The sequence below is a fragment of the Dermacentor albipictus genome, chromosome 3 (assembly GCF_038994185.2).
Source record: "Dermacentor albipictus isolate Rhodes 1998 colony chromosome 3, USDA_Dalb.pri_finalv2, whole genome shotgun sequence".
NCBI classification, from domain to species: Eukaryota; Metazoa; Arthropoda; class Arachnida; order Ixodida; family Ixodidae; genus Dermacentor; species Dermacentor albipictus.
In genome coordinates, this window is record NC_091823.1 from 5104736 (window position 1) to 5118878 (window position 14143).

A 14143-nucleotide genomic window follows, 5' to 3' on the forward strand; every position below is an offset into this window, starting at 1 on the left:
ATTTTTTCCCAATAAATTTGGGCCCAAATTTTTAGGTGTGACTTTTAGACAAGTTAAAGGTAAATGAATTTGTATGTGCTTTGAAAAACTAACATGCTTGCTGCCATGTGAAATGACCTTGCAAAGCCTTACTTTTAGCTCTGTTTGCAGCCGCTAGCCCCATTAGCCATGATCTCGTTCAGTGAAAGTGTGCTGTTACAAGCTGAAGCCACCCTCGGATACTGTATTGCATGCAAGGTCGTATGATAAAAGAAACTGCTGGAATTTTCATGCAAAATATGAATGCCTATGTACGTTCCAGCTGGCACAGGAGCGACAAAATCGTGCTGTATAAGCGTATACAATGAAGCACAGAGCCCATGGGCGTTGCCTTATGTGGTGCACACACATTTCTCACATGCTAGAGGACAAGGCGTAGAGAACTAGCTGGAGAGCCAGCATACAAATTTTGCTGGCACTTAGTCGACCACTTAAGAGTATACCAATACACCATACAAACTTAATTGAATTCTGGGGTTTTATGTGCTAAAACCACAAATTAATTATGAGGCATGTTGTAGTGGGGGACTCCAGATTAAGTTGGACTACCAGCGGATCTTTAACATGCCCCCAATGCATGGAACACAGGGGTTTTTTCATTTCGCTCCCATTGAAATGCGGCCACCGTGGCCAAGATTTGATCCCGCGACCTTATACTTAGCAGCGCAACACCACAGCCACTAAGCCACCGCAGCGGTTACCAATACACCATCTGATATGCCTCTATGCACTACATCAGTACCATGCTTCTCAAAGGTGAAGCCACCCTCAAATAACTTGCGATGCGTAAGGCTGTGTGGTGAAAAACTCCCAAGGTTTTCACACGAAATGTGAACGGAGTGTAGCAGTCAAGCGACTGCATGCCTTTTGGGTGGCATAGAAGCAACAACATATGCGCAGAGCATTGAAAGCCTCGCATGCACAGAAAATGTGACGGCACAAACGGCAAGGTGCTGGGAAATAAATTTCATGATGATGCCAGCAGTTAAGTTGACAAGCGTCTTCCCACAGAGGGGACCCCAATGTGTATGGGTGCAATACACCGATACCATGCTGACATACTGTATTCTAGCTGCAGCTGAAGCGCTTGTCCTTGTCCGCCTTTCTTGTTTCCGTGTTTTCATCGCGCTAAGTTACTACTTCAAATATAGCCGCAGCTGACATGGAAAAAAGGGGAAATTTTTTCCCATATTGTTTAGACCCAAATCCAGGGGCATGGCCCTTACACAAGGTTATATGATATTTCTCCATGAAAGATGAGATCATACGACGCAAAGTATACTGAATGAGATATATTGCAATAAATTAAGCTACTGTTAATGCTGGCTGAATGGCTTATATTCTAACACACAACAATACATTCATGACACATTTACCTGCAATTGAACCGCCTGCCATTGGACACAATCCCTATGCAAGCACCGTCTTCATTGACCAGGAGAGCGCTGGGCCCCCTCTGGAGGTGATAGATGCCTCCATAGACCGCGCACAGCCTGTAACACACAAGTCAGTGTGCTATGCTCAGACGACAAAAAACAGGGAGATTAAGGCCACTGTACTGAATGCTGTGAAAAACTTTTTATTTTGCCATGCACAGGACTTTATTAAACAAAACAGCACACAAAAGCTTTGAGCAAGGAATTTTGGAAGACGGAGTTACAAGCTTTATTTTTCTTGCTCAGTTGCAAAGGTTAGGAATATGAAAGGATCTGTGTATGTGAAATACTTGGTACTAGCACAAGATTCCAAGTCACTAACTTACCACTGTACTATAACCAAGCAGAAGAGCAAAGATTCATCAGTGTTACTATCACTTCCTGTGCAGGTAAAAAAATGTTTCTCGTCTAACTTTACTTCCATGATTACACTAAGTGAGCAAAATCAATATATGTAACCAAGTTTTCAAAAGTTACTCTGCAAGGACTTCAATGTGGCAAACAGCGAAGAAGAAAAGCATCAATATAATCCTGTTTCTTTTTCTTTTCCTGTACTCTGATTGTTCGCTTACAGACATACTGCTTGTCTACGGGCAATATGGACACATACACTTCCTCTATCAAAGACAATGGTTATGGTGATAATGCTTTTAAAGTTCACATTGTCACCGTTTCTCCCATTCATCTGTAATACTTTTGAGTAGGTGTATTATTTCAATTTTCATTTCCTTAAAAAAAAGTTTTTCTACTCTTCAACCACAAAAAAAAGTCAGGTGAACTGACTCTTCGAGAAAGAAAGGCCACAAATTACGGGGCTTTGCAATACTACGGCGAATGCTCAAAATGTTCATGAATCTATTCAAGAAGCTGGGTTGTTTTGATTATGAAATATTGTAGATTAGTGGCCACACTCTTACATGAGTCCTGCAGCACTTCACTGTTCTCATCAATCTTGTATATTCTTACATATCAGGCAATGTCTTGCCTCTATCTCGTAAAGCCACTTCACCAAATACTACACCAACCAGCCCTTCGGTATCCGTGCAAACAAAAGGAAATGCCACCACATTACTGGTTAAACTGGGAATCGAACTTGAAACCCACCGATTTCTAGTAACTGATGCATGAGCTCATAGGCACTCATGTGTGATAAATAGGATGGCTACTTCATGCAAAGCATCACTGCACTGGGTAGTAAAGGGAAAGACCACAAATGGCGGAACAATGCACAGAGACTAGGGATGTCAGCAATCCCTGCAATGGTTTTTTGCCCAGAAAGCAGTGAAGGTCCTTGTGTGTTCAACTGTGACATAGTGATCACCTACCCAAACTTCTAATCAGTCCAGTGCCAAAATACTGCCCGACTGGTACACTAGACACGCATGATGATGACACAATAATTAGCAGCTAGAACTAGTTGTAGAACTTAAATAAAATTAAATTTAAAAATTTTAAATTGCAGCTGTAATGAAACATTGTGTTGCATACAACAACCAGAGAAGAGACGAGTGACAATGCTGCATATCTAGTTTTTCCTATTCTCTTCTATTTCACTGCATATTATTGCTATTTTTTTCATCTTAAGCTCAGTCAAACCTAAATTTAACAAGCACACATACTGGGTGTTTTTTTAAAACCATACAGAACTTAAAAAAATTGCCTGTAGCAAATAGCATAATTCTAGTCATTGAGCTGGATTACTCAAAGAGGCAGATATTATTTGCAAGAGAAGTCCAAATGAATAGTTAAATAATGAAAAGAAAATCTAATTACGTTTTATATTAATTACTTCATGGCACATATTGCAATTTACAAATTGTAGCCAGTGAGTTCGCATGATGCATCCACTTGGAACAGATTTTCAGGATGACACCAGGGCTGGTATAGCATGAAACTATTCCCATCTGTTTTTATTCCAAATCGGCCATTAGCCCTCCCTGATATGTCAGAACAGTTTCGGTCCAGCCCATATGGGTGGGCAGCACATCCATATGGGCAGAGCCCGAGCCATCTTGACCTATCACAGAGGGCGAATGGCCAATTTAGAATAATAACAGATGGGAATAGTTTTACGTTACAGGGCTTATGTTTCAAGTACTCATTCCCAAAGTGGGCGATGAAATACATTCCAGCTACTTTTGTGCATCAATGCATAAACCGCTAGATTGCTAAATAAAGGTAATAGGAACAACTGTGCATTTTTTACCGGAAATCTCAAAACCTGTGTGATTCTTAAAGTCGTTCCAAGTGGATATGCCTTGAAAATTGGCCGGCTATAATTCGTGAATTGTAATATGTTCAATAAATTAATTATTTAATAAGTAAATTAGTAAGCTATTCGTTAACTAGTTGATTATGCACTTTTATTTCTCATGCGGGTAATGTCAGACATTTTGGGTAATCCAGCTCAACGACTACAATTACACTGTCTGCCACATGCGATTTTTAAAAGTTCTGTATAGTTTTAAAAATACACATCACGTTAACAATTAATAAGAAAGTTGATTTATTTTAATGGTTTTATTTTCATTTTATATGGTCGTGTTTTAATTTAATGGAGTGTTCCCCTGCTTAATGTGACCAAAAAAGCAAGATCAGACACGGTTACAGCAATGCAAATTTTAGAGTGCAGCTCTTGAGTGCCCATTCTTGCCTTGAGCGGCAGTGCTATACCTCGTAACCGAGCTAATGAGCACAGGCGAAAGATGAAAGCAAACGCAGAGCGCAACGGTAGATGAAAGAAGAGCGCATGCGGGGAAAGTAGAGGAGGAATGGAGAGGAAATGGCCTATGCATGCGCCGAGTTGCCGAAGGCCACAACATGGCAATCTCATCTGAACCTCCGAGGGGAGGCCAGGGTGGCGTGAGGTGGGGAGGGCTACGATCGTCTGCGGCGTCAGCTGCTGAGGTCAGTCTGCGATACCAGTGTGTGTGACATGTATCACTGCTCCTGCAACGGTGATGGCGAGCGGCTACGAGTAAAGCTCGATGTAACACTCCCTTGGGTGTTGTCGCCACTTACACTGGTGGCAAGGTTTTCTCGCAACAAAGGGCCACTCTCATCATTGGTGGAATGAAAGCGTGACAAGAAAAGCACAGTGCTGTGCAAGATGGGCTGTGTGGCGATGATTGCTACGATATGGCACCAGAGCAGCTAGCATCGTCTGTATGCAAACAAAGCATGCTACTCACAGCATTCTCTTCCTAATATAAACCTATATAATCATAAGACATAATACTCACACACAAAATGAAAATGCATGCAGAGCTGCACTCAAATTTTGCATACCGGACTATCGTAATTGTTGGTGAATTTGGTTTGCTCGATGCTCAAAATGTGTTTTCTGGAAGCAAAAATACCACATACCAATGTCGACCAATTTCTTCAGTTGCTTGACTCTTTGGATTTGTACGATTATTCATGTTTATTAGGGGCACTGCAGCTACCTCTAGAACCAATGTGGTATAATAGCAACCGCAATTTCAGATTGCACATGGTGCACCACTCAATTTTTCCAAACATGATCTGCATCTGCAATGCTGCAAACATAGCAGCCACAAAGAAAGATGACACCACACTGGCTCAACACCAAACCGCAACCTTGCTAACTTCTGACCAAGTGGCACTGGTTAGGCTAGAAAAGTACAGCTGTGATGAAAATTTTTCGACAACAGGCATAGTGGTTGGCAACAAGACACAACAAAAGAAATCTCGCTGTTAATACATACATACCCATAGCACTTATCAGCAATATTGGCAAGATCACACGCATGGACAAGTTGACAGCTGTAGCAACAGAAGTTTTGGTCAGCAACTTGGCTTCGTTAGATCACAGCTGCCAAGCCAACATGCCAATCCTCTGTGGTCACACGGATTGCACAGTTGCATATAAGCAACAGTGCAAAATGCATGTAATTTATTGTTTCCTTTTCATGTACTGCACATCAAGCTGCCAACAGGCCATCACAGGCCTCTTGGAGGCATTACGCTTGTGTTTCTTTTGCACAGAACTTATCTTTTTTTCTTCCATGTTGTTAGTATGTATGCTTTAACAGATTTAACAATCGGATATAACAAGGTTCGGCAGTATCTACACCAACCTCCCTTTCAACCTGAAGAGAATAAACATGCTTTCAGTGCAATTAATACTATTACAGGGAAATGGCTTACCTACAGAAACACTGGGGCAGTTCTCCACTTCCATACAGTGAAGCCAGGAATGGGCTGTTGCCATATCTTCCCAGTGAATCAAGAAACTTCTGAACAGATTTTAATGCCTGCCCCACAACAAAAGTAAGAAAAGTACAAATTTTAATAAGCAGTTTTTCAGCCACAAACAAGTGCCTCGTGAAGGTGTTTTCTTCAGCTCCACCAAAGCCACCAATTAGACTATGGGTGGGGAGCACCTCTCCACTCCACTGTCTGATATTGAAAACACCTTACTGGAAAAATTTAGCTTAAGAATCATTCAAAGGCACCTTTGATTTGTCATCCTGGACTGTCCAGAACTCCCCAAGGCACTGCATTATATGTTATTTGCCTGAGCAGCTGTGTCGAGCAGTCCAAGGACAGCTGCACAGTATCCCTCTTATGTCGGTGCTCAGTTTGAGGATAGCCCTTCCCGATGAGTGGCTTTCGCATTCGAGCAGAAACTGGATGACAAAGTACTGTGCATCACTAGCAGCCATTTTCATGAAGGCTCCAGTGCTCCCCCTAGCCTCCTGTCATAGCAGCTGTCAGACCTACTATCTTTCTTTCTTTTTTTTTTTCAGGTTTTTTTTCGAATTTTACTGACAGCATGCTTTGTTTGGTTTCATAATTGTTGTGTACATGAAACAGATTTATGTTGCTGTTGTGTGGCATCATCATGGTTTATTAATGAGCGTCGAGACTGATGCTGCCATTGACAGAAATGGTTTACTGTTTTATGATGTAGAACAAGTTTACCTTGCCTAAGGCAAATGTGATTGATGGTATGCGACCACTCATTGTGTCAATCAGGTTAGTAGAAATATAATCAGTGGATTTATGGGACTGGAGTTATCAGACTGAGCAGACAGCATTGAGCATCTTCAATTTGGATGTGCCAAAAAAATCCAGGATTTTATACTGATTGTGCTTTATGACCCAAGGCTTGCGTAGATTTGAAAACTATGAGCATGATACATAACTGTGGTCTTTCAAACTTAACCTCTACTGCGCGACTGTGTGTGCTCATTGGACATGTGCCACCCATGAGGAGAGTGCCTGGGGAAACAATGGACATGATAGTAATACTAAAGCGGAAACAAATGGCGTTTACTGCTTTTCACATGAAACATTCCAGTGGCAAAATACTAGTACTCTCCAGAGACTGTTCTAAGGAACTGAAGATGTTCAATATTGCCAACCTAATGTTTCTGAGCAAACGTTGGCTCTTTTGGTCTCCGAGGCCTAAGTTGTGCATAGGTGGAATCCCGCGAACTGAAGAGGGCAAGAGAAATTGTGTCTGCCCATGCCAACATCATGCTTTAAAATGCAAAGTGCAAAATCTCCTTTGGGATAGTGAAGCTGACCAATGAGAGGCGTGCAACGTTCATGTGTACCAAGATCCCAAAGCCCAAAGAGGAGGAAGCACATTCCTCATGGTGCAGCACAATGCCAGCGCCACGAGGAACTTGGTGCATCCAGTGAGGTACATCAGAGTTATGGCAACAAGGGCGGTAGTTAGTGCACCACCACAAGTGCTGCAAGGCAACACCAGTAGAGCGCCATCTCCTGGCATAGCTGCCACAACTATGACGAAGTGGCTCTTGCAAACAGGCAAATGTCATGCAGGGTATAGAATCAGGGTGTCTACCAAGTTGACATTTCTGAATTCCCCGAGTTTTCCAGGTTTTCCCTGAGTGCCTTTGCAAAATTCCCTGAGTGACACAGAACTTTGTTTTATGTAAAGACAGGCTCACACTATGTCGCCTGATGCTGTCACTCTCTAGTAAGCATGCTAAAAAACAACTTAATCTAGTTTGAATGGCAAGGAGCATCATCTGTTCGATAAAAAAAAAATCTGGAGTGAGGGGTTAGTAAAATGCACAGCAAATAATATAACTGGAAAAAATGGTATAACTCATTGCAAATCGCATGGAACATTCTCAAATATGAATAAAAACGAGATGCATGCATAAACAAACATTTTAGAATATCCACTTCAGTCACGAATTATGATCGACTGTGGATACATATGTGTGAAACATAGGTGGTGCTTGAGACTCTACTGAAAGCAAATCAAGGTGATAGAATGACTCTGAGCATTTTCTGATGAGTCATTATAATTACAGAGTAGCTAAATATTTGAATATTGTAAAGTCAGTCATGCTACGTTTCTTCATAAAAAGGATTAAATCGCCTACTCGAATTACATGTACAAGTTATTCATTAGCCTCAAGCATTTCCAGAAATAAAAATATATATTTCAAGGTTGCTACCAACATGCCCCACACCAAGCGTCATGTAAAACATGGCAGTGCCTTCACCAAAGCGATACTCTGTAACAATACATATCACTCAGAAGCAGAATGGAAGTAATTTAGGTTATCAGAATGTTCAATTTGCCGTAAGCTTAATGTTCATGCTCTATTCCTTGCTACCACTGCACAGAAATGGCAAAAATAGGTTGCGTCTACAAATGTGGCCGCCGTGACTGAAGGTGATACAAGCTACTTTTATCAATTTATAGCCATCTCATTGGTGTGAGGCCCGAACTTTGTTACAAATGAGATTCGTAACAGCTGGTGCGTTAACCTCAACTCTCCTGATATACTCTCAGTCCGCACACAGCGCCTCAGTGTTGCGCTTCACTGCTTTAAAGAGTTTATTTCGGTTTGGATGAGGAACACCTGCATTCCGGCGTCAGCCAACACTGTTTTTTGAGCTCAAGCACCTTGAAAAAAGCGGCGGCAGGCTTCCTTTCCCGTTCATTCCTCAATGCGTAGGTCCTCTCTGTTCTCGTCCTCCTTCCACCCCGCGTTCGCCCCACGGACCATTTGATGCATCCTCTTCGTCAGCTGTACAGTCAACGTCCGATTTTTCGGACTCCCTAAGGGCCGCGAAAACGTCCGTAAAATCGGGCAGTCCGAAAAAATGAATGCATGTCTTTTACTGCCATTAAAGGCTCAAATCGCCACAGGCACATCCGGAAAGCCTACCAGCACGCTTATTAGACATATTGGTGCCCCTACTGTGACAGGAGATGGCGGATGGACGCGTGTATAATTAAGGAATAGCTACTGTGTCCCGTTCCCACGCTTGTTATGCTTCACCGCTTAACATTTCTATATCGAGGCAAAGCTGACTTTTGGGAACCGGCGTTATGCAATGCGCGGTACTTTCCAAGCTTCAAAGCCAATCGCGAGGACCACAAAGACGGAGTCTGTACCATTGCTTACAGCGGCGAATTATTTCAACGAAAAACACGGCGCCGAATGGCAGGAAGCGTAATAACGAACGTTGAAGCAGCTAGGTCTAGCGTTTACCACGACAGCGAGGTAATCAAAACGGCGGCAGTGGTGGCTTTGATTAACGCCGTTTCGGACCTGCGGTCACGGCAAAAAGTCCAGAAAATAGGACGGCGAAGGGCTCTTGCATCCGAAATTTCAGACTTCTTTGACTCTGTGGGGTGCGTGATGGTACCGCGGAGCCATCGGGCGTCCGGAAAGTCGGCCATTGACTGTACACTGGCAACTCCTCCAGTCAATGCCTCCTTTACTAGATGCCTGTTGCGTTGTCCGGTAAACTCGGTTATGTGCCCTCTCTCTTTTCCCAAGCTGCTCCTCGAGTCTGGCCTCACCAGGCGAGATAGGGCCACCCTGCTGCGACTCCGGACTGGCTGCATATGGACAGCAGCCAGACTTCATGCCAAAGGCCGACGCGCCTCCCCCTTTTGCCGACGATGCGGCGATCCCGAGACCCTCGAACACCTCCTATGCACCTGCCCGGTCCTAGCACAGGAACGTTCGAGGGTCACCCAAGCCTATAGACTGCAGGGCCTTCCTGCAGGCTCACTCTCCGACTTGCTGTTCCCACCCCGCTACCATCTCCCGGCACTACACAGCCTTGTGGAGTTCATGGAGGCGAGTGGGATAGCAGCATACCATTGAGTGCACCTGCCCCTGCCGGTCCCTGCCTCCTCTGCTGCCATGTGCGGATAAGCCCCCTGAACCATCTCTCACTTCTTTCCTCTTTACCTCCTACTCCCCCTCTCCCCTATGGCACTGCGCCGTTCGTCCTGATGGGCTGCAGAATTTAAGCGTCTCTTTCCTTCTTTATAATCACCATATATCCCCCTTTTCTCGTCTCCGCAAAAAGGCAACGAGCGCCTCTCATGACAAATGCCTGCAACTTAGATCATGTGCTGCAGCCTCTGAGCCTTTGTGGCATCTGTCACCATTTCGGAGGCCCGCGAGAACGCTCGCTAACAGACACCCGTGCATATCGGCTCTAGTATTGGCTCTACGAACACGCTGGTGGAAGCATTCGGCCGCCGCCGCCGGAAGTGGATGGATGGATGGATGTTATGAGCGTCCTTTTTGGAACGGGGCGGTGGGTTGTGCCACCAAGCTCTTGCAATTATACTGCCTAATGTCCTACCTTGGTTAAACAATAAAAAAGAAAAAAACACTATGAACTACCACATCCAAATTTTCTGATCCCCTATTGCAAACTGTGCTTTTGTACGTCTCCGTCTTTTGTCGTTTCCCTACTTTTCTTCCACCAATCCTGCAATCGCCTCTTACTAATGCCTATTGCAGACATGTTTACTTTACCACTGCTTCTACTGAACCCAAGGGCTTCAAGGAGGCCAGTGGTGCCTAAATCGACCGCTGGGTAGACGTGTTCACATTCTAATAAAGCATGCTCCATAGTTTTCCTAGCTTTACCGCAGCAAGCACATGATTCTCCTTTCTTCTCATACCTCGCTTTATAGGTTGAAAGGCAATGAGTGCCGCCTCACGAAATTTATGCTGAACTAAGGGAATCGCCGCTACAATGGGAAAGCGAGCAATGCGAGCAATGCATCTAGTAAAGGACCTTATTCTATAGTAAAGGAGGCATTGCTCCAGCCAACGACACGGCGTCAAAAGACGATTTGTTACAATCCCTCTCTGTTACGCGAGCCAGCATTACTGCGACTTTCGTTCCCTTTCAATAAAATTACAGCTAATTTTCCCTGATAGAAGCACAAATTCCCTTAGTTTTCCTGGTTGGTAGACACCCTGAGAATGTCAGGGGATGCTAGGGAGCCCAGCATCCCAACAAGCTACAGCTGAGATGTGAAAAACAAGTCAGTGCAAGTTAATTTCTCAACACTTTATTCCACCAAAATAGAGTAGCAGCAGCTGGTAAGTGAAACCACAAGTTTGGCAGAACACTGGCAGCATGGCCTGCTGTGCTGCTAACCTGTCTTGTGGTTGAAACTTTCCAGAAGTCTGCACACTGGCTTCTACACAACATTAACTCCTTTCCTCACCGCTGTACTAATGCCATTGATTATGTGGGTGAAGGCAGCCTTATGTGATAAAAGTGTCGGCAGTTACTGGCAAGTACATAAATGTAAGCCATCTGTGACATCACAGTGAATCAGCCAATCCATGTAGTCTTTGGTTTCATGGTGAAGAAACAAAGAGCATTACATATGGCAGTTTTTAGTACCACTTTGGTGCCTTAAGGTATCTGTTTGTGCTTCTTTTTTAATGTAGGAGAACACAAACACTTGAGATACTGGAATGTTTGTGGTAAGGCTGGATAACCTCATCAGAATTGAAGCAGGCATACATGCATTAGAGAACTTGGCGAAAGAAGGCTGGTCAAGTAGCTGTGTATCACACGCTGCTGCAGAGTGGCCAGTTGCACCAAGTACACTGCATGCCAGAAGCTTACCTGCAGTGTTGGTGTTGTTCCATCCACCATGGCAATGGCATGCAGCACATAGTGCTCAACATTCTTGCTCAGCTGCCTTGACTGGAGAAACTCCAGGAAGGGCCTACCTTCGAAACCTGGTCAAGCACCCCCCCCCCCCTCCTTAAGACTCTAATCTCATCAACAGAGAATTAAAGCACTTGCAAATCAGCAAGCTGCAAAAAATGCTGATGTGCAGGTGCGCGCATCCCTCAATGCATGGCAGCGCACATGATTGCAGTTGTATGCGTGCGAAATTCTTAGCATGTGAAATGCATGGCAGCACATGTGATTGCCATTGCATGCGTACAAAAATTCTGAGCAGGCACGCGAGTTATAATCCTTTGTTACAGCTTGGTCACATCTTCAAGAGGCATGCTTAAGAAATTAAAACCGCATATGTGGCTATGGCAACAAGCTGTACTGCATATCACATGTAAAAGTGTCGTTTCACTTTAGAGAACTTGGCTAAAAAATGCCCTTGACTTGTTAATGGCCAAAGCTGTTAGACAGGCAACCACGAAAGCACGTAGCTATTATTGTAGACATAATTTAACACTTCGGAAAACATGAATCACAGGAACATCTGCTTGATAAACAAAACAATACTTTCTCACAACTATGATTGCAGTTGCCTGCCTTATACCAATGCTGGCATATGATCACTATCGTGCTCACCTATCACTGTTTCTACCATGCTTTTAATGAACGACTACATCGTCACTGTAGATAGAAAAATTCTGCTAAAAAATGTTTTACTGCATTTTCCATGTTACCATTGCATGAGTTGACACAATGACCTATAAGCTTACCATTGCACTAAAAAAATGGGTACCATAAAAATTGTCTATCAGTCCCTTTAAACAAAAGTTAGCAACCCCAGTGCAGTTCAGGAACTGGTGCACCTCTATGCAAGAGCCACGGCTCTCCTGCAGCAGAATCATTCGGAACCGCCACTTGCTCTCGAGACTTCAAAGTGCTGTTATGCTTACATTCAAACAAAAATGATTATTTGATAATTTTAATACAAAAATTCTGGAATTGAATATGATCTGAATAGCAAGTACAACTGGATTAGCCTTATCTATTTATACTTCATTTCACCTGCTGGCACATTTAAGGAGAACGCTGGACCAGCCGTGGAGATTACATTTATCTTCCCAGTCTTCCTGATTCAGTCTGTACGTCAGTCTGTGCAGTTAGGTAATATCCTTTTTCTAACACTCTTGTTCACTGCTGTGTATTGCATGCTTGAATGTGTAAAGAGCAAGGCGCAATAAATTAGGACAGAAGAATAACACAAATGACAGGATCGGCGCCACTCACAACTAAGTTTATTTCTACAGAAAGCCTGCCTTATGTAGGTCAACCAAGCCGAATCACGCACGAAACATTAGAAGTAAAATACAGCAATCCATTGACCACTCAGAAATCATATCTGGCACAATAGATCAAATCAGCAAACAAGAACCACACGTGGAGCATCACAGGAAGCAATTAATCGAGCACAGTCATTAACAAGCCAACGGGGAGAAAACGAGACCTAACAAGTACCATCTAGCTTCACTAGCAAACTATCCAACACTAACACCATTCAAACGCCTAAGGACCAGTCAGTGACAAAACCTGCATGACTGAGAATAATGGCCAACAAATAACACGCAAAAACATAAAGAAAGGGCATCTAAAGAACAGTGTCTGCATCAAATCTAAAATTTCTAAAGTCACTCACAAATAAAATTAGTAAAACGTGTGAATGCGCGAAAAATGAACCATGTGACAAACAATGAAATGGACAGGACAGTTGAACAAAAAAGGGTCTAAGAACAGTGTCTGCATCAAAATGAAAAAAGGCGACAAAAACCTGCAAGGGCCACTAAAAAATCGCCAACAAAAATAAACACTAAATAAATAAAAGGAAGATAAATGGTAAAACCTAAATGAAAGCACTCTAACATCAGCCCTAAATGAAGCCTTCTAAAAAAGTAGTCTCCTTGTCACTAAGTACAATGGATGGCCTGCTGACGCATTTGTTTCCCTCTTTCATGATGAAATAGGCTTCCACAATCTCTCGCTCGAACTTGTCTTTTCCAAACTTCAAAAATTTAGTTCTTTCGAACTGGGGGTGGCAATTAGTGCAGTCTCTGCAATGCTCTACAAGGAAGCTCCCTTCATTGTTCAACAAGCATGAACCAACTAGCCCAAGCAAGAGTTTTACTTGTATTGCATGCATAATGCGAACATTGTGGGTTTGGTGCCCACCAACAACAGGTGATCTTTTCATCCACTTTCATTTACCCTTTTCCTTCATTATTTTCTACATTTCAATTTCATCCACAGGTACTTAACCCCGTGTTTTCCTTGGCTTAATTCATTGACTGCTGGCTTTATATCGTTGTTTGTAAAAGCGTTTAATCATTGATATCGTTCCTTTTCTTGGAAAGCCCATTAGTCTACCTTGGCTGGTTCCATCTAGAGTGCACTAAAACTGTAATAAAATTTAGTTACATCTGTTATAAGACCTCCAACCACAGACTTGCTCAAAGTTGCCATGCACACTTCCATAGTGGGTCTCTTCTCTGGAGAATTGTCCGTGACACAAAATTAACACAGCTGCATACAGTTTCACGCTGTGAGCCATTGCTCGGCCCCTTGCATGAGGCCCCGCCAGAGCTCTCTAAAGAAACCTTTGTCCGAGAAAGATGACATTGGGAATATTAGCCCTCTGGGGGCCA

General features: G+C 43.3%; 1 protein-coding gene across 1 annotated transcript in view; it reads right to left on the minus strand.

Annotated features, from left to right (window-relative positions):
• Rep (Rab escort protein) overlaps positions 1-14143 on the minus strand; it is a 51712-nt gene that overhangs the window by 12368 nt on the left and 25201 nt on the right. The window contains exons 7-9 of the mRNA XM_065454339.1: positions 11391-11506; positions 5646-5752; positions 1416-1532 (exon numbers count right to left, since the gene is read on the minus strand). Coding sequence (XP_065310411.1) covers positions 1416-1532; positions 5646-5752; positions 11391-11506 — 340 coding nt within the window. The remainder of the gene's footprint in view (positions 1-1415; positions 1533-5645; positions 5753-11390; positions 11507-14143) is intronic.